Source organism: Cygnus atratus, chromosome 17, assembly GCF_013377495.2.
Source record: "Cygnus atratus isolate AKBS03 ecotype Queensland, Australia chromosome 17, CAtr_DNAZoo_HiC_assembly, whole genome shotgun sequence".
NCBI classification, from domain to species: Eukaryota; Metazoa; Chordata; class Aves; order Anseriformes; family Anatidae; genus Cygnus; species Cygnus atratus.
Window position 1 is genome coordinate 10,226,058 of NC_066378.1, and position 26,899 is coordinate 10,252,956.

The 26,899-nt window shown below is 37.8% G+C and overlaps 1 protein-coding gene across 1 annotated transcript in view; it reads left to right on the forward strand.

The window, feature by feature from the left end:
* Positions 1–26,899, forward strand: part of TMEM132D (transmembrane protein 132D) — a 192,208-nt gene that overhangs the window by 34,316 nt on the left and 130,993 nt on the right. The window contains exon 3 of the mRNA XM_050714282.1: positions 11,081–11,227. Coding sequence (XP_050570239.1) covers positions 11,081–11,227 — 147 coding nt within the window. The remainder of the gene's footprint in view (positions 1–11,080; positions 11,228–26,899) is intronic.

The window sequence follows — 26,899 nt, forward strand, 5'->3', positions numbered from 1 at the left end:
GTTTCCCATGCTGAACGGTAGTGTTATGCTGTGTTGTAAAATCCTTACTGCCTAATAGGAGCACGGGGATTCCTGAAACTAGAGCTCACATTTCTTGTAGTTTAAAGACTGAGAGAAAGTCAATCTCCAATAAACTTATGGTTTAAGTTATTTTCCTAGGTGCTCTCTCTGCAATTTTTCTCTCTGCATCTAGGCTATCTGAATAGCCTTCATGCTATTCTGTCACCTTCAGCACTTCGTCATTTAGCCATTTTGTCCATTGCGCTGATGTTTTGGTTGCCGGATAAAAACAGCTTGTTTCTGGGCAGATTTTGTCCTACCAGCTGGTAAGCAGAAATACAACCTTTTCCCTTTCAGAAACAACTGTCTAGGAGTCACTTCTGCCTAGAGGCTTTTAGAAAGTGGCACATGATTTAGAGTGTTAACATGTTTGGATGATTGCTACTGGGCTTTTGCTGCAGAAGTGGCAATGGGTGACAATTTTTTACAGGCAAGATTCGTATGTCAGCTCGCTGAAACTTTTACAAACTTTTATTTTCCAAAAAGCAACCTGCTTGCAAAAATTGTGACACATAAAAACTTTGTAATTTTAGACACCAGTTTTTAACATCAAATAGAAAAAAAAAAGTATGTGCACTATAATTCTCGCTCAGTCCATGTTTTAAGCTTTCCTGTTTTGTTTTATGACACTTCGGTTTGACCACTGATGTGTGGACAGTAAGGTGTCCCCCCCACTCCCCTTTCAATTCCCCAGTAGGTTCATCTGAACAATTGTATGCAGTGATGAGAGGCCTCTAACTCCTTCTCATTTTTCTTATATTAAAATGCACAAATAGAATAAAGCAGTCCAAGGAAATGCATGAAATTTGAGGCTGGGAGGAGGTGCAATTATTAGTTTTTCAGGATTTACATGTGGAGAGGATTACCAGCTGCTTTTGTGTTCCTGCAAAATAGCTCTGTCTTGGAGAGCAATTGACAAAGGAGGGTTTTGTGTAATTCCGAGTGATCTCTGCTTCTGCTTGCTTGGATCAGCCAAGCCCTTTTCTATGATTCTTCCAGTACTAAAATCATAACTATAACTGTGCTCTGACATGCACCGGGGTTAACTGCTGCAGCTAGATACAGACAATGTGGCGTGTACCCTACATTAAGGACAGAATAATTTTGGACATTATTGTATTAATTGAACTCCCTTCTGCATCAGTGGCTTCATCGAGCTGTTAGGGTCTGCCTGCAGCGGAGCTCCTTGCAGTTATTTAGCAAATGTTGCTTTGGTAGCCACTCGTGCAGATGACAGAAAGGTACTTAAAGATGTCAGTGTAGATGTATAGTGTACAGCCTGAGATTTGATGTATGTAACAAAAATCACTATTTGATTTGCTTAGTGAATATCTATTTTATTCCGCTAGCAAGTCTTTGGAACAATGCAGGTTTTTTCTCCGTTAAAGGATTTGAACCCTTTATTTATACATCAGTTTACATTTTCTTTACTGTAGACCCGAATCTGTAAGCCTTCAGTAATGTCATCAGGAATCAGCAGAATTGCTCCCATGAGTGAGGAAACACGTTTTTGAAAAAGGGTTTGCAGACTCAGGATTTTTGCAGCTAAGATTGTTATATGCTGTTTTTCTGCATCTGTGATGCTATTCCTCGAACATCTGACATGTATGTCATTGAATGAAGGACAAAAACAGCACATATGGATCTGTGGGTCTTTTATTTATTTATTTTTAAATTATTATTAATTCTGGGACAAGCTAATGTAGTGGTAGAGCTTGCTGTCAATTGCTCCTGTGTTACCTTCTAGAGGGGGGCGCATGTAGGCAATGGATGAGCAAATTCCTGTTTCAGAGAACTGTGTTCACAACATCTGTGATGTCCAGAGAATGATTTTATCTGCAGCCATCAGAAGTTGCTAGGGAACGTTGCTAACTCATTTTCACTGCTTGGTCTTCATTAATGCTATCGAGGTAATCTTCTCAGCCATTGCTCAGTGACACTGTTGTTTCATTTTGCATTAGGGTGTGATTTGGAAATAGCTCAGAACTGTCCTGCTTACAAAGTTTGAAATAAAGTTTTCAAGAAAGTTTTTATATCGCCTCCAGGCACTGAATCCTTCACCAAGATTGCCGTGGGTTTCAAGTTGTCAGCGTGAAGAACTGAAAGGGCAGAATCAGAGCTGGGCCTGCAGGAGGCAAGCCCTGGCTGGGAGCAGCAATAGGCTTGCAGAGCGTCTGGGCATCTCTCTTCAGGAGAGGACAGGACTGTGACTGGAGATTCCCAAACAAAGTACCCTCTGGTTATACTGAGTTTCTTGGGGGATTCTTGATCTCTAGGCCATGCCCAGGTACATCCAGAGAGACGAGCTTTTCCCTTGCTTGCTGGGACTCTGAGTCTGCCAGGAAATTCAGCTGCTGATTGAATTCCAGCTTTTCCTCTGAGAGCAAGCCTAGAACTTTGCTGAGCCACTTAAGGATTCATACACTTTGCTGCAAGATCAAGAAATTTATTCCATTTGCTGGCCCAACATGCACCTCTTCTGCCATCTCTGACAGGTTTTGGTCCAGCTTCTTCAGATGCCTGGGACTGCACAACAGTTCCAGGCAATTTGTTCCAGTGCTTTGCCATCCTCCTTAGTCATAGCAAGTTTTCTTGATGTGTAAATATCCCTTGTCACAATTTAATCCCATTGATTTTTGGTAGATACAGAGAGTATTTCTGCAACTGTCTGCTTTGGAAGACTCACACTGCATGGTCTGTCAACCTTTGCTTCTGTATTCACTGTGCTCCTAATGCTCTCAGCCAATTTAAGTGAATCCACAATTCCTTGCTTGTTGCAAATCCAAAATTCCTTTCTTGTTGCTGCCTGCTCAGCATAAAAATATATGTACATGTACATACACACACACCTACGTGTAAATGTCTCTGTACAATAGTTTTGTTGTTCCATGCTGTTTTACTCAACCTACAATGGATTATGGCATAATCCCTCATTATGTCATTTTATGCTCTGGATGGTTCTCTGGGGGTTGCTTACAACCAACTTTACTCACATGCTTGTTCTGCTTTGGTAGCTGTTTTCTTCACCTGTGAAATAGTGTGAATGGCACTCTATTTTCTCTGCACAGAATCCACAGTTCTTTGGCTTGTTTTTCCTATTCTTTCTTAAAGCTAAGTCCGATTCAAAATCTAAGACCAGGCTGTGCCATTATCAGTTTTGCTGATGTTTGGTCAGAAAGGAAGGAATGAGTTGCAATGTTTTCGTTTTCAAGCAGTTTAGAAAGTTGTATTTCAGACCTTACTTCATATTTTCGCATTTATTTTGGAAACAGTAGTTAGAAGCAGTCCACAGGGCTCTCAACCACTTCAAATCAGCAGGCAGCACTATTTATCTTTGTCTTTCATTTCTGTAAACAAACACCTTCCTTCACACCCTTGAATACATAAATATTTTGTTTAGTATTGTTGCTCATTATTTCCCAATTATCCATTCCTGTAGGAAAAAGTGCCATACAGCCTGGAGAGGTGACAGTAAGTCACTGTTATGTTACAAAACTGTACTTGGTGAGTGGGTTGGGGTAAACAAAGATCGTGGACTCTCTTCTCACCTTGGCCTCTAACCTTGAACCTTGAGACTGTCTCTTCTTAGGCATGTCTGTGCCCACTTCGTAGTTTGTATTGACACATGGCTATGGGCAGGAGTATCGGCCTGTCCCTCAGCACAATAATACCTCCTTAGAACGGCTCTAACAGTAACATTGTCAGTTGTAATAGTGGTGTCTTATCTATCCAATTACTGAGATTTTGCCTGCTAGTAGCATCCATTTCTATAGTGCCACTTCAGGTTACAACACTGCTATTTTCCTCTTTCTCACTGCTCTGCAGCAGCCCACAAGATGAAATCAGCAGAAGGGTGCACCAGCCGGACTGCTACACACACATGGAGTATATGAAAAAACATTTTTTTCATGATGGGAGTCTCAAGGTGACAGCTGCTGGGAACCCTAGGGAGGCTCAGTGCTATTCTCACATAACTCCTAAGGTTTGCTTCCCGAACTCTAATTCAGTGTTTTTCTACAAGACAAAGATCCAGTTCTGCAGGGCAGAGAATTTCTGGTTCCCACTGAGAATTGGGACCTCTTGTGACCTGTTTAATAAGTGAATGGAGGTCAGAGCTACAAATGCTTGTTTGTTTCTGCTTTAAATTTATTTGTATGTGTTCTTCCCTTTTAATTCTCCAGACACCTGTGCATTTTGCATCTCACAAAACATGATTTTAATAAGAACTTTCTTTTTGAAAGCCACAGGAATAAAATCTAAATGTGTGCTATGCTTGTATCTGTACATGTATCTACAACTGCATGTGCATAAACTGTAATTGCAAGAAGCAGTTTTGTCAAGTCCAAGGGCTACATACTACACAGATCTATTTTATTTAACTCCTGGTATGCAAAATTCAACTGCTGAAGCCCAAATAGGTCTTATGTGCTTTCTCTAATTAAAATTTTTTATAAATCCACCGGGGCTGTATCTTTTGTAATATCTCCATTTGAATGAAGGTGGTTTAGTGGCTGGGTGGAATGTGTTTTCCTCCTGAAATGTTAATTAGATGGGGAACATGTTATGCTTTGGAAAAGCTGCATTGCAAACCCATAGATAAACAGATTGATTTAATTTTAATCTGCTTTCATGGTGATGCATAATGATAACTGGTTTCTGTCTCACAGGGCTGAAAACCACAGACCTTAATAAGAGTTTGTGGGTATATTATACAGCTTTAAATAGCTTATGTTGTGCTAGACCGCTCTCTATAAATTATTCTAACTCCATCAGTATCTCAGGGACTCCCGATTCTCTTCTGCTGTGGATTTTCAATCAGTGAAACTATTAGTGTAATCTGAAGAAATTTTGAGGCATCTTCTCTGAAAACAACTGGCAACACTGGTTTGTACATGAAGTATTCAGTGGGGAAAACAAACAAAAGAAAGCCTTACAGAAGCCACTCTATACATTAAATCCTGGCATCTAAATCCTACCTTTTGTATGCCATGCCAAAACAGATCTAAACTTAACAGCCAAATCTTCAGATGGTTAGTGTGAAGTCTCTTAATATATGACTCAACCAAAGCCAGAATAATAGGCAACAGTCTAAAAGATGGCGGCGAGCCATCTATTTTTCTACACTTGAAAAGAGGATAGACACGGTCCTGGAATTGCTCAGCAGAATCAAGACCTTGGGAAGGGAGGAGGTTGTTGCTGGAGATGAAATATCAGCATGCAAATGTCAGACTGAAGTGTTCTGGTATCGAAATGGTCTCATTTATGCAATGTACATCTGCAATGTATTATGCAATGTACAGAATGACCTCATATTGTAGAGGATGACTGCATTTAATGTGATCAGTGTTAGCTTTTGAGAGCGATCATTCTGCTCTTACTGACTTTCCAGCAAGAGACGAATACCTGGGAATTTTCTGAATTGCTCCTCAGCTTAGCCATGCTGAAATTGCTGTCTAGGTTTTAGATCCCAAGGCAGTATCCAGTCCCATATCACCTGATTTTCAAGCTATGGCATTTAATTCTGGTCTTCAGAAAAACCCTTATGAGGTCTATCAGCCCATGGTTAGTGTGGAGAAGAGCTAAAGCAGCCATTCAGCCTCTTCAAAGGTAGTTCTGGTAGAGCTTCAGGGAATACAGACTAGTTGTTTCCATCTCCAGCAGTTGAAATTTATTATTGGATCGAGCTATGTCATCCCTGGAAAGAGCCTGCAGGAAGAGCAACCTGTGGCATAGCCATCATCACAAATGGGCTCTGGGCAATGACATATATTGGGTATTTGTGCATTAAGGCCATGAATACTTTCTTGGTTTCTTGCAGAGAGTGTTTTTCTGTGGTCTTGGCTGAGTGCATTAGACTTCCAAGAGGTAGTTCTCTGTACCAGTCCATATGACACCAAAGACAAGAGACATGCAAATGGAAATAGACCAGATTTATTGCTATGATCAGGTCTGTTTCCATTCACGTCTCTCATCTTTGAAGTCAAATGAACTTGTAGGGGGAAGGACTTGTCCACAACCATTGCTGCTCTCTCAGTACAAAGGCAGAGAATACCAGTAAAGACTGCCATCCTGCAAGGCTAAACTCTGTCTCGTTCTCTCTCCATTTCTGGGTTGAGACTGGGCTCTGGTCAGGAAAAAGTACTAAAGATAAAGAGAAATAGATACTCCCTCGAGTTATTTTTGAAGTGCTTTGGGGGAGATACGGCGCTGAGGGAAATTCAAAGCCCGCTAAATGACAGCAATGTCTGCTAGGTGCCTAGAAGCTCTTGAAAATGTACCCCTCTGCAAACAATTTATCTGCTGCCTTCCTGTCGCCACTGGTAACAAGATGATAACCAGTGGTAGCACCAGTGTTAACAGCCTCTCTCTTTTTATTTTTTTTTCTTCTTTGCTTTAATGTTGAAAGTAGCTCACTTTCTCAGAAGGAGCATGAAAATTTTGCAGAGATCTTTGCTCTGAGTGCTCACAGTAATAAAAAACTAGATTCAATGTCATGGGTCTAAAATGTCTTTATTCAGAGCTGCTTAGGGGTTAGCCTCTTTGTTTACTTGTGCGTTGCTTTGGAGAGGAGGGATGTGTGATATTTGTATGCCGCATGCAGGACACTGTCAGGAGTGAAATGTGGCGAGGGGAGTCCTGCCCGTGGCAGGCTCTCTGCAGCTCTCTATACTCCTCGTCTGCTCTGTTACATGACTGGAAGGTGAATTTGGGCCTTCTGGCTCTCCCTTGCCCTTCTCTGTGCTGTTTCAAACCAGACAGTTTGTTGACAGTGGACCGCGGCACTTAGCAGCACACGTGCTGTAGCACGGTTATTTTTCACCAGCCAGCTGTTCCACTTTATACAACACTTAAGTAACAATTTCACAGCCATTACCAGCCCGCAGTAATGACATGGGCTGAAAGCTAAGCGCTAACTGGTTGTAAACTACAAAAAGTGGGAGAAGCTGAAACAGACACTTTGATAAATGAAAAAGGACATTGTCTGCATTTTAATTGGCCGAGGTGAAGCCTTTTTTATCACTACAGTAAACACAGTGGATTTTGGATCATGAGATAGAATTGGGAATCGCTATCTTTATGTACTTAGGAAATGTATTTGCTTGATTTCAGGTGTGATGTATTGATTCTGGGAGTTCCTTTTTTTTTTTTTTTTTTTTTTTTTTTTTCTGCCTTCCCCTGCTTTGTACCCTGTCAGCACTGACGGGGATTTCAGGGATTTTGGACTCCCGAGGGCTTTGTTTGCCATGATTGATTTAGGCTAAGGAGTGAGCTACTTACAAGGCTCAGAACAGTGCTCCACAGGTAAATAACCAGTGGAAACAGCTATGAAAATATTTAGTTGGATAGACTCACTGTTTGAAAAAAAATAAAAATAAAAAAAATAAAGACAGTTGGAATGTTTAATAGGTCTTTTCTTTCCTCCTCCTTATGCAAATGGAATCTGGCCCAAAGTAAAGTGATGGGTACAAAATCCTCAACTTTCCTTTCTGCTGCCCAGCCATAGTATTTTAAACAAACTTACAATGTGTTGTACTTAACTGCTAACCGCTAGCAAATACATGAAAAACCTTTGTCATCAGCCTTTTATGCATATAGCTGTTGAGAAATGTTGCTAGGCTGAACTGTGGCTGAACCAAGAGGCTGTCTCATGAGCACTCTCAAGAGCAGCTGAAAGGTCGAAGACCCAGCTTGCCCTGTGACAGCCCAGCAATTCAATAAAGCAGATTTGCAAGAAAGTAATTGAGCCCTGACAGCAGTCATAGCGTTTTCATCTCAGGTATCTTCAGTTTTATCCGTTAACAAATAACATACCTTCAGTTATTATTAACCCTGTTTCATCCAGGTCATTCTTTGGTAATTGCAAAGTGCTACTGCCATTGTAAATCGGATGAATAAAATTCTGCAATCCCCCACAAGTAGCAAATACAGCATCAAGACAAACTAGAGGAAAATGTCTTTCCCAGGAACATGAAATTGCTGCTTTAATCCTAAGTTTAGAAATATTTTTAACTGATTCTTCTAAAAAAAGTTACTAACCTCTAATTCTGTAGAAAACAACAATCTTGTGTTATTGTTTTCAATAAAATTAGAGGTTTGGGTTTTATTGAATGACTAAATTAGACCTTATCAAAAGCTCTTCTAAGAAATGCTGATCCATAGGCTGCAATTACCCTAAGGAGTATACACAAGGATCTGCATTTGTTTTGAAACATTAGAAATCAGTGCTGGATGGCAGTCACTGGATAATGTGAATGTCAAGAATAAACTCAGCTTTTCTTTCTGTTTTTGTGTCCATTCTGCTGCTAGTTTACATCATCTCTCTGGCATTTAAAAGAATCCAGACAGAATGTAAGAGGATGGTATGATTTATTGTGTCTGTTTGTATACTAATTTTAGTCTGTTTTATAATGATTTTTAAATGATAAGCAAGAAAATTCATTAGTTTTCAGTGTGTAGCTGAACTTAGCAGCACTGAGACTCTGCACATCTTTCTCAATTACAGTAAAGTTATTGCATATATGACATCAGGGCAAGGTAGAGTAGGCTAACCTCTAAGGCTGCTTTTTTCTTGATTTCCTACCATTTTTGCTAATAAAATATGTTAAAAGCATACCTGTTGTGTAATCAGTATAACCTCTTGTGTATTTTTAAGTGGTAATTGTAACCTAGTAATTGCTCCTAACATACAGTCATGGATTTATTTATTTCTTTATTTTATTATGTAAGTCTGTTTGGATTTCCTGGACACATCACTCTTTTCTGCCCACCAGGAAAATTCAAGTGCTTAAAATCTTTGCCCAGGATTTCCAGAATTCTCCCTGCAGGATCAGTTTTCCTATGAGCATCCCAAGCAGGCTTCATGCCGTGTAGAAATCCTAGGTATGCTCATGTGCAGACCATGGGGACAGCATATTGATTATTCATCAAATGTGCTGTCTGCTGCATTCATGGTCAACACCGGCACAGCAAACCCAAGGGGCCAAACTTTCAGCAGGAGCTCGAGGCACGTGTGCCTTTGTGAAATGAGATCAGTCAATGGCTCTCATCACTGCAGTCTCTGACTGTGAGTGATACAGTTATTGCCCTGTGTCAGAGCAAAGACATCAGGGCAGTTGCCCTTTCAAATATGTATGCTCAGCTCAGCGGCCCAAATCCCACACTGGAATCTTCTCATCAGCCATAATCAGCTAATGGAGACAATGACCACACTGAAGAGCAAGAAGTTTGAGTTTCTTAATCACAGCCAGCCTAACTTGGAAGGATTTGAGCCACCCTCATTTCCCTGTGAAGTGAGAACCATTTTTCTCTCATGAATCTTAGTTCACACCCAGCAGTTTTCCTTTCTAGAGGTGGAACAGAAAGGTGGGACCAGATACTGGTCACTAGAACCGGACAGAGCCCCATGCTGATATATGTTTCATGCAGATTGTCTGGCCTTTTCCCATCTCCCTCTCTGTAAGATGCCAGGAATGCAGTTTAATTTCCACTCTGCTTTGACCACTAGTTTCTCATCCTGAGGGACGTTCATGGTCTAGGAACAGTAACTGCACCTGCTTAAAATACATTTTGTAAAATTAGCATAGAAACAGCCTGAACACAAATTGGCAGGCCTTCACATAGTAATTCTTCCAGGTGTGCTAAGGAAATTACAGCCACTGCTGTTGAATTAGTGGTAAAAGAAATGAGATATAACCCTTTTTGTCCAAGACAGTTGAAGGAATACTTTGGCTTTTTATCTTGAAAACGTTTGTGGATGTTGTCCTTCAAAGATTTCATAGGTAATCTCATGTGGAGGCAGAGATGATAGTGCTTGTTTTACTGATATTAGCATCTCTGCATGGCAGCAGCTGTTTATACAAAACTCACATACCTTTTTATTGTCCTCCCTCCCCCTGAACTGAGAACTTGCCATAACACTGAATGGATTTTGTGTATGAGACTTTAAGCAAATATAATTAAACTGTCATTTCCTGACAGCTCATATATGAGGCTCTTTGACCACAGTGGACTTTTTGTTTTTGTAAACACATTTGCAAACCAAAAGTTAACAACACCAGAAACTCCTAATTCAGAAAATTGGCTGACATTATACAGTCCTGGAATAATTCGGTAGTGCCTTAAGATATTTAGTTAAAGAAAAGGAGAAAAAGAATTAGGGATTATAACATCGGCTAGGAGGAGATAAAACAGATATTTCAAAATATGGTTATAGTTCCTCTTCTGCACTGATTATTCAAAACCAGAAGTATTGAGCTAATACATGAGACTCAGAAAAGTACTTTTCAGTAGGAGCCAGTCAAATCTTCAAGACTGTAACATTTTGTCATGCGTGGAAATAGACTTCCAAAGAAACCACGCACTTTTGGAAAAATAAGAATATTTATAAGTGTTTTTAGGATCAGAGCTGATAGAACAGTTAAACCCAACAGTACTGAAAGAAAATGAAGAAATTTTGTGGAATTGGAAAGATGATGAATTTTGAAGCAAAGATATGAAACGTCATCTTTGAGTCATCCAGAGTGCTGCTGGGGGAAAGTGTGGAGTAGATTTTGCTTGTAACCTGGGACCTGGTTCTCAGTTCCTCACTCTATATCCTCACTGGTATTAACTCTAGCAACAACCCGATTTCATTTTTAGACAGAAGTGGTATGTTCCTCTCCAATAAACTAACTTCTAGTCAAAAGAAAGCATTAACACGCTCAGTGGTGCCTATAGACTGGATGGTGGAAGAGTAGAGTGAGGGGTGAGCTCCAGAATACATCCACCCCATAATTTAGACATGGCTAAAGCAGGAATTACCATTAGTTCAGTAAGATATTTTTTTTTTCTATGTATCATTTCTTTTTAAATGTGGAACTCTTAATTAATTTTCTCTTGTCTATTCCTTATAATCCTGTTGAACTCTAATGAGAAATAGCATTTACTGTGGGACAGTAATGAGAAAATGATGAAGAAAGAAGTAACAGATTGAGCTGACATTTTGTATCTAAAAGATGAAATATCCTGTTGTGCCTCCTAGGGCGAAGGTGAAGAAAGGTGTGAACATCTTCAGTGTAAGAGCCAGCAGCCCGTACTTGTGGGATATCAGAGAGAGTGTGGATTATACGGGGAAATATGCACCAGCTGTTATTGTTTGCCAGAGGAAATCTGCTGCCTCTGAAAACAGGTAGGTCATTTCTAGTAGTCTGTCTTTTAATAACTGATGGTTGTTTTTCCTTTTCAAAGCATTTTTGCTGTGGTTGTAAATTTTATTATAGTGTGTGATGAAAATGCTTTTGGAAAAACTGCGGCTGTCTTTGTTTTGTAGTACATTGCAAATTCTACTACATGCACTTTGAACAAAAATGTTACTCAATCTTAATACTCAAAGGAAGTTAAAGCTAGCAGGAAATATTGTTTTCATATACTATTTGGAAAAATATGTTTCATATTTTAGCATTTGGTTGTGACTAGTTTAATCTCTTCAAATTATTTGCTGCCAGACATTGTACCATGGGTAATTATAGGGCTGTTTGGGATTTTTATTATTATTATTTTTTTGGCCAAAATTTCCAGGGGAAACTAAAAAATATTCATAGCATAAACCCCACATTTTTGTTCATGAGATTTATATGAATTTTTAATCTGCAGAAGAGAATAGGTTTTCCATTTTACATTCCCATTGTGCAACCACTTAGATAGGATGTTGACCTCTTTCAAACAGCCATCCTCTGGCAGGTGGATGTTCCTCTTCTAATCACAACTGAGTGCTTTACTGAATAATTTTTATATCAGTCTCTCCTTCTTGTCCATTGCTTCTGGAAATGTATGTCAAATGCATATTTATAAAGATCCGACAAACTACAAGCGTATTGTGTTTGGTATTGCTGTTAGAGAACTTGCCATACAACATGGGAATTCCAATTTTGCTGTGATTTACTTCTGAAATCTTACAAAATCTTACAGGTATAGGGATTTATTATGGACTTTTGAAATTTTCAATAAATACCTACCAAGTCTAATAACTAGGAAGCTTCATGACTTTGGAATCTGGGTATATGAAAAAAGAGAGGAAGGAAAAGAATTCCCTTCATAATCATAGTATAAATCCCTTTCTCCTTACTAAAACTCAGTTTCTACACAATTTCTCTGATATAATATTGGTACTTATATCATCTGTTGTCTTGTACCCGATTAAATTTTGTTTGTCAAAAAAGCAATGTGTATATATATGCCAAGGTCACAGCTCCCTGTTGTCTAGCAAAACCTGTCAGATTCTTTAAAACCCCAGTTCAAAGCTATTCAAAGACAGTGTGAATATTTTCATTGACTGAAATGGATATTGGATCAGAATAAAAGTTTATTTCAAAGGTGCATTTTCCATCACACTCTATCTTGTTGGCTCCATAGAGTGCACTTGCCTGATTTCTCCTATTCATCAGGAAAATATAATGCAGCATCATAGTTGATTGAAGCTTGGCATCTTATTTCTCTTTAGTACTCATCATTCAGTAGCAAACCTTCAAAATGACCCCTTCTTCACAAACAGTATTATGTCAGCTTTCTCGTGGTGGTAGTGTTTGCTGTGTGCTTTCACATGCTGAATATAAGCATGGCTTCATGTTTAGTAAAAGAAATGTGATCTAGTATACATTTTAGATTTTATTGGGAAGAAAATCAAGAGAAGACAAGATCACAGACATATGTGTAACAGGTACTTTTGTTTTGACTTATTCCATGTGAGTTCTCCAGTTGAGATTTTGTGATTTTTTAAAACTTTTGAAAAATTCTTCCTCATTGTTTATAAACACATGTAAAATATTTCAATTCAGTATGTTGTTTTCTTCATTAAAATTAGTCATGCTTTGCTATTCATTTTAAGAAGGAAGATCAAGCATTATATGGGGAAAGAGAGTGTGCTCAATACTTCATGGGAAACAATTTTTCTTTATCTAGACATGTTTGATGTCTCTAGATTTACACAATGGATAACAGTTAAATATTGATCTCTTTTATCAAATGTTTTACCTCTGTAGTTCCTTTATAAATTCTACAAACTCTATTTGCATATTGGTTAATTACTCTTAAAACTCAGAGATCTGATCGCATGAATGCAAAGGTGGCAATGTTAATTAACTAGAGATTCAATGCTTTTGTGTTTCTGATAGTTTTACATGGATCAGGAAATAGTGTTAATAAAGCTAACTTACTGTGACAGGTGTAATTTCATAGATTAAGGAGGCACTTGTGCAAGTGACAAACTTAACCAGGATGCCTGAGCATTTCTTTATCTAAGTTTGAAATATATCATTCATTTTATTTGGAGAGGTTTTGGCAGCGAAAGCTTATCATAACAGGATTAACATATAAATATTATCACAGCCAGCAGGGTGTTTTAGTATGAATATTAACAGCAAATATTATGAGTCTGTAGAAGAATAACTAATTAAGCCCATCTGTCAAATATGATTTGGAGTTCTCAGTGCCTTGCTTGCTATGGGCTTCTGACAGTGTTCCAGATTAATGGTGAAGCAATTATAAACTTCTCCCCAATTCTTCTGATTTCATTCTAAGGTGATAATAATTTTGTAACACTAAATCCTGACCCATGAGATTATTAGACGGGCTTAATCTCTTCTGTTCTTTGAGAACTCTCTTCCATCCCTCTATTTCCATGTAGACAACCAGAAAAAACAAATAGAAAATCATGTGATGTGGATTAACCAGTGGCTCAGAAATGCGACTTGGGAAAAAATTTAAATGATTGAATCAGGGAGATATGAATCAATATGTGTCATCCTTCACTTTTTTCTTTTTGATGTTGGCTGATGTTAATTTTCCTTGATACCTCATATAACGGGGTGAGTAGAATGAAAAGATAAGATTAAGACAGTACTGCATTTTAAGAATGTTTTCCTGGATTAGTGCAGTTTCTCAGTGTTTCTGAAGTTGGGCATCTCTGCTGTGCTAGTGAGGATTGATGAGAAAAAGAATCGCTAAAAGAGGAAGATCAGGGTTCCCACCTATTCTTCTGTGTTTCCTGTTTGACTGGAAGCAAGCTGGGGTGATGCGGGGTGGGTAGGTGTGGATTGGAAAATTATTGAGGTGACTAAAGATGTAGTTTTACTTGATATTTCAATGTGCCTAAACCAAAATTTTAATAACTTCAGAAAAAAGTGTCTAAGAGATTTTCAGGGACCTCAGTTCCTTACCTGTAAAACATGATCAATAGCACTTTCCTATATCCATAGCTGTGGAGACGTTAAGCAAGATGCTCTTGATATGATATGATGATTAGTACCATATCTTGATATTTTACTAATGGATATCATTATAATCTTAATATATTTTATTAATGTGTAGATTTTGGAGTACAAATGTTTGTTATTCCACTGAGAATACATTATCGTTCTCCATACTTGTGGACAAATGAGACCATTCATCCAAGCTAGTACAAAACGGGCAAAACTTGGCCGTCACCGGGTAGAACCTTAATGTCTGGATATGACTGTTTACTGTCTTATCTCCAATTGTAGTTGAACTGTATCACAGATAAGCTTTGCTCACCAATTTTCTTTCCCCATGCTTATTGTTGGAAATGTTACAAAGATAGCATTTCTTCTGAAACTTTCTTGTTTGTGCTCTTGGGTTACAGCTCTGTAGCATTAAACCATTTATTGGCTTTTACTGCCTGAAATCAGATGCTGGTCCTGCTATGGGGGTGTGCTCCTTTATTTTGATTGTGAACTACAGGGTGACCGATTCAATCTGTAATAATCTTGACACAGTAGGAAACAACAACAGTATTTTCTGGGCTATATCCCTCATTTGTTCTTGTGTCTCTCATTTTATCATGTTATGGTATGTTAGTGCTTATTTTTTTTAACACTTCTATCATAAAAGCAATTAACTTGATATTAGATAAAACAGTGACAGGAAAACGTAAAGCATCATTCTGTTTGATTTTCCTGGACAATACTTTTTTTTTTTTTTATGATGATTATACCATTTACCTTAGTGCCCTATATTTCTCATTTTCAAATCTATTATGAGATCTCATATTATGTAATTTAACATCTAGTTTTTGTGTTGTAACAGCAGTGAGCTATTGCCTCATTATCTTACTTGTTGCATCACGTTTGACAGACTCTCGAGCATGCTGTAATTCTAAAATGCTTCTGAATGCTTCTGTTTGTTGCAACAAAAGTGACAAATGTGACATATGTAACAGCCTGATAGCCTCAATAATTATATTGTGTGTCTTGCTGGTGCTCATAAAAATGCTTCATACACATAGTTGTATGTTTGTGAGCACCATTAATATTTTTTACGTTGTTATTCATGTGTTCACACAACTTTACCAACTAGAGGTATAGTATTTTGTGGAGAGAAAAATGTCTACTCTGAAGTTACAGAAACAATACATGCTGAAGCAAAACTAAGTTGGTGTATTTTGCCCCATTGTGGTGTGAATCACATAAGCTCATGATGAGAAACTCATTGTTCATCATGATGAAACTGGAGGAAGAAAAGGACTGTAGAAATCAAACACGCTTTCAGATGGGATATATACAAGTATGGTATATACTTTTTCAAGCATATATGGTATATACTTTTTTCAAGCACGACACAGAGTGGGACACTTCAAAATACAAAGCAATGTGAGAATTCTTGCTTATAATTGGGAGCAGAAAAAAAATCTTTTTTTGTTTGTTTGTTTGTTTATTATTATTATTGTAGGGGAGCAAATGATATCATATATGTGGTTTCAAAGTTACTTTCCAAGTAATGATTTTGCTCCAAAAACTGGCTATTCACTCAACATCAACAAAGGCAGATATAATACATTAATTTGATTCTGAAATAATGGAGTTTAACTCCATTTATACTTCCCAGTCATCTAGCATCTAGATAATGATTAGCTATAAAGGCATTTGTCCTGCATAGCTTTGGAGTTTCATACTGTTTCGTATTTCTAAGAATTTTTGTGTTGTGATGATGTGAAAGCACTAAATATCTTAGAAGTCGTGTTTATATTTCACATATTTGAAAGCAATTAGTCAAAAAACCTCTATTCCTCATTTCTCATTTTAAAACTTAAATGTGTGCTCTCAGAGAGAACTCTGAGACGTTGAGGCAAAATAGATTTGTGTGAACCAAGCCTCAATGCATCTGTCTTTTACATGCTGACCCACTTCTTCATTTTTAAAAGGAAAGCTATTTTATTTATTTATCAAGAAATGTGGATTCTCTCTTGAAATCATCCTACTCAATGCAGATTAAAAAGGTTATCAAGTTATCATCTTGAAGCAAATCAAAAGAAATGAGAGAAAATATTAATCAACAGCTATTAGATAAAGACAGTACTAGGGGATTTTTTCACCTATTTCTTTGAAAGAGACTCATTCATTTAAAAACAAAAAGGTTGCAGGAAAGCAGTTCAAAAGCATGTAGATAGTCTCCTGTCATCTTAGAGGTGGACTCTGTTTCTATACCTCTGACATTTAGATGAAGAATGAAGAATGAAAAGATGAAGACAGCAACTCAGCTGTCATTGTGAAGAAGATGATTACCTTTAATTTCAGCTGAATTTTAGGGTTCTCCTTAGAAAAGAAGTTAATTCCTTTGTTTGTGAGCATAATTTTATTGGAAATGGGAAAAAGTGACAATTACCATTGAATTGCCTACGTTGTCTGTTGAAGTAGTTTGAAAACATAAAATTCCCTCATTCAGGTATTATCCTTCTGAAATATTAATGTACAGTTATATACCATTTAACATCCCTGAACTGGTTACAACTGTTGATACACAGAGCTACATCATTGCTATATACATATCATCCTAAGGAAAGTGATAGAGGTGAAGTACCCATGAAATCTAACTTGACATGACTTAACAGTTCACAACTACTGTCTGAAGAGTCAGGAAAGTAGACTCTGCAGTGTCTGTACCTTTTTATACCTCTATGGATCTCTCCATCACATACAACATTTTTTGTGATGAATGGGAGTAAGTCAGACATCTCCTCTTTAGAAGAGTACTTGATCAGCAGAGAGATATTATAAGGGCTTTTATTCTACTTTGTGGTGAAGTGCAAAGAATAAAACTATGCCAAAATGTTTTAGGGCACAGGCAGGATTTACTACAGTACAGCTGTTTGCTGCTTTATATTTGCATATATATATATGCTTTTATATTTTCAATGTGGTGAAGAATAGCTGTTAAATAGTGCTTCATGTTTCCAGAATATGTTGATATGTTGACTATTTTCTCCTGATCTACCCCTCCTGCCTGTGTTATGAATAACTGAAAAGGATAACCGAAACTTTAGTATGTAGCCATCATGTCCTTAGTTTCTAGAGGTTGTATTTGGGTCAAAAGAGATCAGGGATAGACGGCCACCTTTTTCAGTGGCAGCCCAGACTTGGCAGATTTTGTAGGGCTCGAATTTGGAAGCAGAAAGTCAGGATCAGTGTCGCTGTTATGCTAGTTCACTACACACACCGGGGAGGGCTGGTGTTACAAACTGTCGGCAGTCATTGCATGTGTGGGAATAATGATACAAATCATGAAAAAAATATAGTCAACTGATCAAAGACATCATGTTAATTTGAGAAGGCTTTGCACTAGCTCCAATTTGTATTAGAATCTGTGGTCATTTTCTAGCACATTACTATATTTGGCTCTTCTTTTGTGATAATCTATCCCAGATGGAAAATAAGTCCAGTGAATAATTACAGAGACTTGCAGACTGGCCTCTTAATGGTCTAACTGGTCACAGGCCAGTGGCCATTCACTGACTGTCCACCATACTCAGTATAAATACTTCATCCAGCTCTCCTGTCCACTCTACGCTGTCCAGTTATTTGTATCCAAAAATCCTGGGAAGAAATTCTAAATCTTCTACACTGTCACAGGAGAAGAAAACCTGTGAAAGTGATGCTCAGTTTGAGTTGGACTAGCTCTCCCAACTCATATCAGCTGTGATCGCAGGGTAGATCTCTGAGCAGAAGGAATTTTGGCTGCAGGAAGAGTGCTTGTAAGGAGGGATGAATTTAATTTCCTGTCATAGCTCATCTGAAGGCAGGGGGGTTTATCCCCTTTGTATTTTTTTATTACATTTTATTACTTTATATATAGAGAGAGAAAAGCAATAATGGAAAGGATCCAAATACTGCTGCATGTTCCATAGTTAACAAATGACACCAAAACTGTACTTGCAATGAGTACTCAATATTCCCGTGTTCATGAGCTTATCTAGGAGTTTGAGAAAAGGTGTGATATCTTCATCACCAGTTACCAGTTTTGGTAGCTCGAAAGATGAAGGTTGGTTAAATGAACCTGGGAAGTCCTGGAGGAAACTCTGATGATCCCTATACCTATATAACTGAAGACTATATTATAATGCATACATGGGGAAAGCAGACTTATATTTGGGGGATTTTAAGAAGTTGTCAAGACACAAATTTCTCTGTGATGCACTGGTAATTAGGCTGTTTTCTCTGATATGTAGTACCTTCCATAAAATGAGGTTCACTGGGACGGCGATCAGCATGACTTTGCTAAAATGCCAGGATTTGTCTACAGGGAGTCTTCTGAAGTTGCTGCAGTTGTTCAGATTAAATGAACTGTCTGTAAAATCTGCAAACAATAAGTAATGTTAGGTGTTTAATGCTCTTTCATTAAGAGTTCTTGGCGTGCGGATATGAGAATCAGATAGTTTGAGGGAAGTGAAGCCCAAGTAATTTGCTGACAGACGACATGGCTTGTTCACAGATACATTTGTTCCTAGTCCCCTCTTCTCTCTCTTTCTGGTGCTTTATGGGTATTTCTGCCACCTCCCTTGTAGAGGAGATATCCTCCTTTCTGTACAGTGTTGGAGTACCTAAAAGACATTCCCAACAGTCTGAATAAACCTCATGCATATTTAGCATCTTTATTTTATGTTGTTGTTATCCAGTATGATAAATGTCATTTTAAACCCAAGGAGGAATGATTTCCCTTAAGAATCTTAGGGATTCATCATTATCATGCTTGCTCTGTGTTTTTGGTACTTATCACTGTAGTCCTTAAACCTTTAGCAGCCCCAGGGCTCAAAATATCAATTCCAATGGGACAGAAACAGTTTGCTACCTATTAGAAAAGAAACAGCAACTGAGTAATCTTCTGTCTATTAAAAAATCTAATATTAAATGCAAAAATACATCTTGTGAAAGTGTTTCTAATGGTGCCGTTGATTTTCTTTTCCTTGGAGGAAATCTTGTAAGAAGTAATACTAATTACTCAGAGAGTTGGAAAGTGGATGTCTTTTAAAGTATGAAAAGAGGTTGAAAATATGCTTGTTACTGCTGAGGCACAGGGATTCCCACTTTGGGGGATGAAAGAAAGTTAACATCCAGCAATGCATGGATCAGAAGCTTAACAGAGTTATGTAATACAACCCATCATCCACACAAATCATTAGGCTGGTCCTGAGAAAATTCCGAATGTTAAATGTTAAATGCTAAATGTTAAAGACAGTTCTGACCATAATGAACAGCATCACCTACTAGGGTTTATGTGCAATGGGGTTACATAGCTAGGTTTGGAGTGAGTTGCATTTAAGTTGAACCACTGAGTGGGGAGCTGCACTGAGCTAATCACTGAGAGGATGCAGAAGTCAGTGGTGCATTGTTTTGTGGCCCACTGTAACTGGATTAGCTTTAATACCTTGGCCAGGGTCACACACAACGTGTGACAGAGCAGGAGTTAAATGGAGATCTTTTCTTCATGTGCCAGCTAGTCCCTTTGGAGTGAACATCCACCGAAGGTGGCTTTTCCTTTTAACTCATGAAAAGCTTTTCCTCTGAGGAGTTTATGTCGAGTTTTATGGAACTGCAGGTGTCTTATAGCTCTTTTGGAGGAGTTTCTGTCAACTTACATACAGATAGGAGATATCAGACTTTGTTGGGATAATAGGATGGCGTGTCTTTGTGGACATCATTAATCCCACTACACACACAAACACACATGTGTGTAAAATCACCAACAGGACAGAAAACTGAGGTGTAAGATTCCATAGGTAGAGCTCTCTGTGTGATCACTGAATATTTTTGCTTACACGAAAGGAGTGTGTAATGTGATTCATTCCCCCGCCTGCATGGCAATCTGCAGCAACAAGCAGTACTTCCACCTCTACCGCCCCACTCCATCTTCTGAAAATGTTTTCAAGCTTAGAGTGTCATCTGGGGTATACATTTTTAATGTTCTACAAAGCTGTTTGAGTATTCTGTATGGGTTCAATTTGCATCTTTTTTTTTTTTTTTGAGGTCTAAATTTTTCAATTTGAAATCCATCCTCATTGTATAAGTTTATGAATCATGTTTTATGATATTTTCACACAAAATTGTGCATAGGAATGCATAGAAAAGATGTTACATAAGAATTTAGACATAACTACATTTTAGAGGGTGTAGGAGTGGGGAAGCAGGCTCTATCTTCTGTGTCAAATAAGGGATCCATGAAGACTGCCTTGTTGCATGATTCTTTGGAAATTACAGTAATCATTACAGCATAAGTTACCACTTGTTACTCAGAAACACTGAGAGCTTTTCCAGGCAAGTATAAATAGGAATTCTTATTAGGTACATTTTAAAATTTGGGTACCTGATAGCACTGCTTCTTTGTCTTTGATTCAAGACCAGTGTGGGCTGGTCACGATGCAAAGTCACAGTCCACTAGTGAATGTAACCACACCATAAAGAGCCTGTCTGCTACTTAATTCCTGCATTCGCGTTGACAATATGAAGAATACAAAGGGGATTAGTTAGCTGTGATGTCTTTATGGTTGACATTCACTGTCAGGGTGGTGGTTGAGGGATTGCCTGAACTTATGTAAATGTATTAATATTATTATTAGTTTCAGGGGTTACCTGAAGCTAATAATCAAATGTGCAATTAGCTGAATGGATGACTACTATCTCCATCCTTTCTTGCCATAAGTTCTCTGGTGTTTTGCAAGCACGTGTCTGCTTTTCCTCAGATTTGTCTGAACTATCTGTAGAATACCTTTGACATTGACAAGATATCTATTTTAAGTCTTTATTCATTGGAAGCTTTTCTAAATATTAGTGTTGTGAACCTCAACATGGGGACTGTGGAACATTATAACTATTCAATTTATACTGTAGAAAGTGAGACAATATGACTTTCATCTTTGATTTCTTATATTGTCTTTCTAAATCAACTGTAAAATCAATACCAAAGAATGTTTTCAATATTTTTATAATTTCAATTTCAGCTATACCTTAATGCATCAGAGTCTCCATACATTTATTTATAGGAGCTCTGGCAAGTACATATGTGCTCTTATTCCATATTAAAGATGAAGGCCATCATACCAATAGACCAAGAAATACACGTCTGCATGGCACAGAGCGTGGAGGTAAAAGGGCCAGCTTGGCTACCCCAGTGCTGCACACTCGTGTGGTCAGGGCTCAGTCACGAAGCCCTGCTCACTGAATGGGCAGCATCTGAGAAAACAGGACTGTACCATATCAAACATGGCTTGTCACTGTGGGCGCAAAAATTGTACAACACTGAGACGAACTTCTTCATTTTTAGTTTGAATCTTATATTTAATCTGATGCTAGAAAGAAAATAATTAGCTTGAATAGTTTTCCATCCAATTAATCTATTCCTAAGTGCCAAATATTGTACCTGGAAACCAATTGATTATGAAATGTTTCCTCTGAGATGCATTTTCCTGTTAATTGTTGGGGCAATTAATTTTCTTACAGACACTTGCAGATCTTTCTGTCTAAAGTAGTTAAGGCAAGGAAAGCAAAAGGCACAGAAAAGAACCAAAGAAGACTATAATAAGATGTTAAGATAATAACGGATTTAAAAAATATAACACGTACAACAATATATATGTATCATGCATTTGATAACATCTATATTAGGGAAACTCTCAAAAGTTTCAGAAGATAGGACATCTTAGAATTAATCTCATATGCATATTCATTAAAAACAGTTTTACTTATGAACACATGATATTTTTTCCATAGGGTTCTGGGCAGAGGAGAATTTGGCAGACAAACTCTCACAAGTCTCTGTATGATGTGTTTTTCAAAATAATGTCTATTTTTTTCCCCCCTCCTTGAGATGTATAGTTTGGAAATATATTGGCAGATTTTAAAAGGGAAAAGCAAATACAGTTTTGCAATTTGGATGCAATATCCAAAGTTTATCAAAATATCCAAAGAATTACTGCCTTGTCAGTTGAGTCCTCTCTGAAAAGCGTAGAGCCAGTATAATGTTCTTCTATTTTTAAAACATCTATTTCCAATTCTAAACATCTTCTAATACGAGAAAAGCAATGCTGTTCTCCTAAACACTACTGCACATGGCTATATGGTTACAAATTTAACTTGAATTTCCCCAAAATTTCAAAGCTAGTTGGATGCCTGACATGGAATTTTATGTCTGAATAACTTAATTTTTGGCAAGGTTGTTAGATGCTCAGTGGACAACTGTACAATAAACCATTCTGAAATGTCTTAATTATTCAAAACCACCAGTAATACATTCCCATACTCTCACTGATATCTGTATTTTATGTTAGAGTTACACTTACACATTCAGGGCATGCATACTGTCTATATGCAATTCTTTTTTAATTCTTATAGATTGAATAAGGTTTGATTTTATGCACATTCAACACCAAGAACATGTGCTCTGTGACAGAGAGAGGGTGTGGGTGTATTCTACATTTGTTTTATGTATTTCAGTGAGATAAACCCCTGATTTAGTCCCTAAGAGTCTCAAAGAGAATTACAATGTCTTGATGAAAAATTACTATTTATTCAAAAATCAAGATTTTGCTCTCATGAATGACATGAAAATAAATCTTGTTTGCAGTGACTCTAAGCAGCAGATGATGAAGGTTGTAGCTATCTCTAGTGCATGCACAGTTTCAAAAATGTAGCCTCCTGATCAAGCCTTTGGGTCAGTGGGCATCAGCAATTGTTTTGTAGAAGCGGTGTTTTTTCTCTTTACTTTAGGATTCCAGTTTTGGCACTCTCATTATGCTTATGTAACTCTCCTAGTAAAATATCTCCTATTCAGGGTTTTAAAGGATTAATCTTGTTTATGAAAAGAAGTGCTTCTGCTGCTGCTTGGATAAACCACAAATAAGGATTTTACTCCACAATTGTAATCACAACTTGTAAACTTACTGAGAGCAGTCCTAATGAACAGCTAATGATAATCCAGATGCTTCCTTCAGCAACATAGCAATTAAGGAAGAATTAAGATACATAAGAATGCACAGTCATCAGACAGGTGAAAACAGCTGTTAACACAGGAGAATTATTTACTGGCAAGCATAGTTCTGTGTATATAGGTGTGCTGGCCAGCTGGGGTGAAAGATGACACTGATCTGTCTTTCACTTGAGAGACTGAGTATTAATTTTTCTGTAACAAAAATATGCAAGAAATGGAACTTTTGCAACTGGAGAAGAAATACTTGTGGTAGGGGAAGAGTAAAGAAAGCAAATATTTAGATGGAGACTAAGAGAAAAATCAGTATGTGTGATCAGTATGAATCAGTATGAAGATCCTTACAATGAAACGTGAATTATACTGCTTGATTTGCAACCCTAACGTTCTTTTAATATTTTTAAAAAATGTATTTTTTTTCAGTATTGCCAATTATATTAGTCTATATGTCCAACTAAAAAATTTGGTAGTAACAGTTGAAATATTGTACTCATGGATGTTACTAACATGTTGCTTGGCCAGGTTCCCTCGTTCTGTAGCACTGGTGCTATGGATGAGTGGTAAGAGCCTTTCCCACTCTTTAGGAGTCCTGCTTTTAGCTGGAGTGCCAAAGAGAGGGATTCCTGGGAACATAGCGGGGATTTGGGTTTTCACTTGCCTGTGTAGGAGTAGGGCAGAACTGTATGCATTTGAGCTTTACTTTGATTCTCTCTTTCCATATTTACCTTTTCTGTGGAGCTGAGTCACAGGTGGGATGTTACCAGGGCAAATGATTACTGGGTGCTAAGAAAGCATCACCAGAACACTGCCAAAGAGTGAAATTGGGAGGTTGGTTAGTGGGAGGGAAGGAAGGATACACTGCTTTCCTGACAGTACAGGAGAGAGTTAATGATGAGGCTGGTGTAAGGTTCAGTGCCACAGCATGTGTGAACCTCATGGTTGGCCTATGAGACACACTAATCTTCCACTGCAAGTAGACAGGCTGTTCGGACCTGCCTGCTGCCTTTCTCTAAAATCAGGGCAATTACCAGCTAAGGTGTGGAGTGCTGTAGGGAAGGCTAACCAGAGGCATTTTAAAGAGTTATCTCCCAAGGAAAAAGCAATCTGAAGATTGTTGTTGAAACATCTGGTTTAGAGGAAATGTTCCTAAATACATTTTTTTTTCTGTCAAGTTCTGAGTCTGATTCTGTGTTTTTAAGAAGGAAAAATCTGCGCTTAAACCTATTGGAAAAGTAGCATTTTTGGTCTGTGAGTGTGCAGAACTCTCCTGTTCTAAAATTAGAAAGTCAATTTTACTGTTAAGCCAGGGGAACAAGAAGCTCGACATGCCCACTGAAATTAGCAATGAAACAAGCTGTATTGAACTCGTCTATAGCTTTACACCTTCGGGGCAGTGGTTGGAACCAAGATAGACAATATTTCTCCAGGCTGTCACAGTTATTTTACAAGAGCAAAAAGAGGAGAGGGAGGAGGGAGTTGCTTTGGTTTGATTTCCAAATGAAATAACCACACAAACTTTTAAAATCATCCAGAAGATTAAGGGATACTTCAAATAGTCTACTATGTCAAGGCCCAATTTATTCTTCTGAATATCTATTTCTTAATTGTGACAAAGCTAAGACATTAAAGCCAGCAGGCATGTGCTCCGTTAAAAGGTGCTGCTACTCTAGAGGAAGGTGTTACTGGAGAAAAGGAATGCAGAGGGAGGTCTTGCACGCAGTAGAGACCTAGAAAAAAGGGTTAAGAAAATACTTTAATGCTTTTGAATTTTGTGGACAGTATTTGGAAAGGATTTAATATTATGGTAAGTATGTAAAAATCTGTATCTTTTTGTTATAGCAGAAGCAAGTGTCATTGCAAAGGCTTGCTCTGAGAGGTGTTAAGCAGATATGAAGGCAGTTTGAATTCCCATAGTCTTCAACCAAACTTGAGACTAGAGATGCAAGGATTTGTTAAATCACAGAAACTTTCAGGAAAAAAAATAAAGTGATGTGGATACAAAGAAGTGTACTCAGTATTGGCTGCTTTTTTCTCCCAAAGACCTGAGGAAAAATTTGGAGAGAAATCAGTGCAGCTGTATATCAAGCCTTAAGAATGATTTCTATGGCCAACAAAAATACAAATTAAGTTATATATATATTTATACATTATTAGGCAATTGCAGTTTCCACATATTGTAGATTAAATTCATCTTAAATTTGTGCTGTGCTAACCACATCTCAATGAATGTGCATAAAGATGTCAAGTTAACTTTTCAAGCATTTTTCTTCCTAAAATATGAGATTATTTTCTGTAGCTACATTAGGTCCTAATTTACGTACTGTTTCAGAATTCTGTGGTTATTATTTTCTTTTTTGTTTTGGTTTTGTTTACATGTCAGCAATATTCATGCTTTCTATTTTTAACATAATATTCCTTCTATTTTAGAGAGATGTAAACAGCTATATATAGAGATATATTCAAGTACCTTAGCATGCTGTGCAGAAAGAACGCTAATAACAGGTGTATCTGATTTTTTTTTTTTTTACAAAAGAAAGAATTTATACATATTGATGTCATAAATAGAGTTAGCAGTACTTTACAGGTGCTAACTCAATAATACATTTGTCATTTTTAATGAAGAGAAACAAATAACTGTAGATAGGTCAATTTTTCCTGAATTTCTTTTTTTTTTTTTTTTTTTTTTCCTTTGGGGAATAAGGGGGATTTTAGCCAGATTTTCTAAGGAAATGAGTTTAAGCTATCATGCTGCCTGTGCTCGTGTGTTTTAAATTTGACAGCAGTATAGCTTACTCAAAGATAGTTATATTCTTATACGTTTCATGAAAACAGGCAGATGGTGGTAGAAAAAGACGTTAGAGTCCCCAGACAGCTGAATTCTTATCAATAGCTAATTACGGAAAAATCTTCAATAAGAGCTTGTACTTTCTTAGACATGAGAGTCAATCAGCTGCAAGACAGAGCTCTGTAGGATACTAGCTTTTACTTGTGCCATCCTCATGAAGCCTTTTTTTCATGCTTACGTTATTTCCAGACAATCTTGCCTCCACAGTGCAGACCTGGCTTCAGTGCACAGCAGCTGTCAGTGTGGTGGTGTGGTGTTGAAAGGGCCCTTTGTCAAAGATAAGGTAGGCTGGATTTGGAGTTCAGTAAAGGTTCCGCTTTAATGTATCCTAAAAGGGGGAAGGGAAAATATTACACTGAAATCCAGTACATGCCTAACCAAATTGTTAACAGTGTGAAGCTAGCAAACAGGAGCTGGGCTCTTGGGTGAAAACCACAGTGTAGCTTTTGCATTTCTCTGAGTGTAGCCTATGACCTATAATAATACTAATAACTACATTTGTGCTTTAATTCAAGTGTCCCCAAACCTTCCAGGCTCTTTATCTCCAGGATCCTTTCCTGAGTCAGGTACGTTGTGCTGGAATGCAAATAGTGCTAGTAAAACTGCAGTTGTGTTATGTGTGTAAAGCGCAGCTGGGAAGGCTGGAGGCAAGGAACCAGACAGACAAATGGCCACAGAAAGCAATAACCAGACTCCTGTGGGAGCTCAGGGAGAAACGTGCCCCCAGATCTGCTGCAGCATGTTATCCAGTGA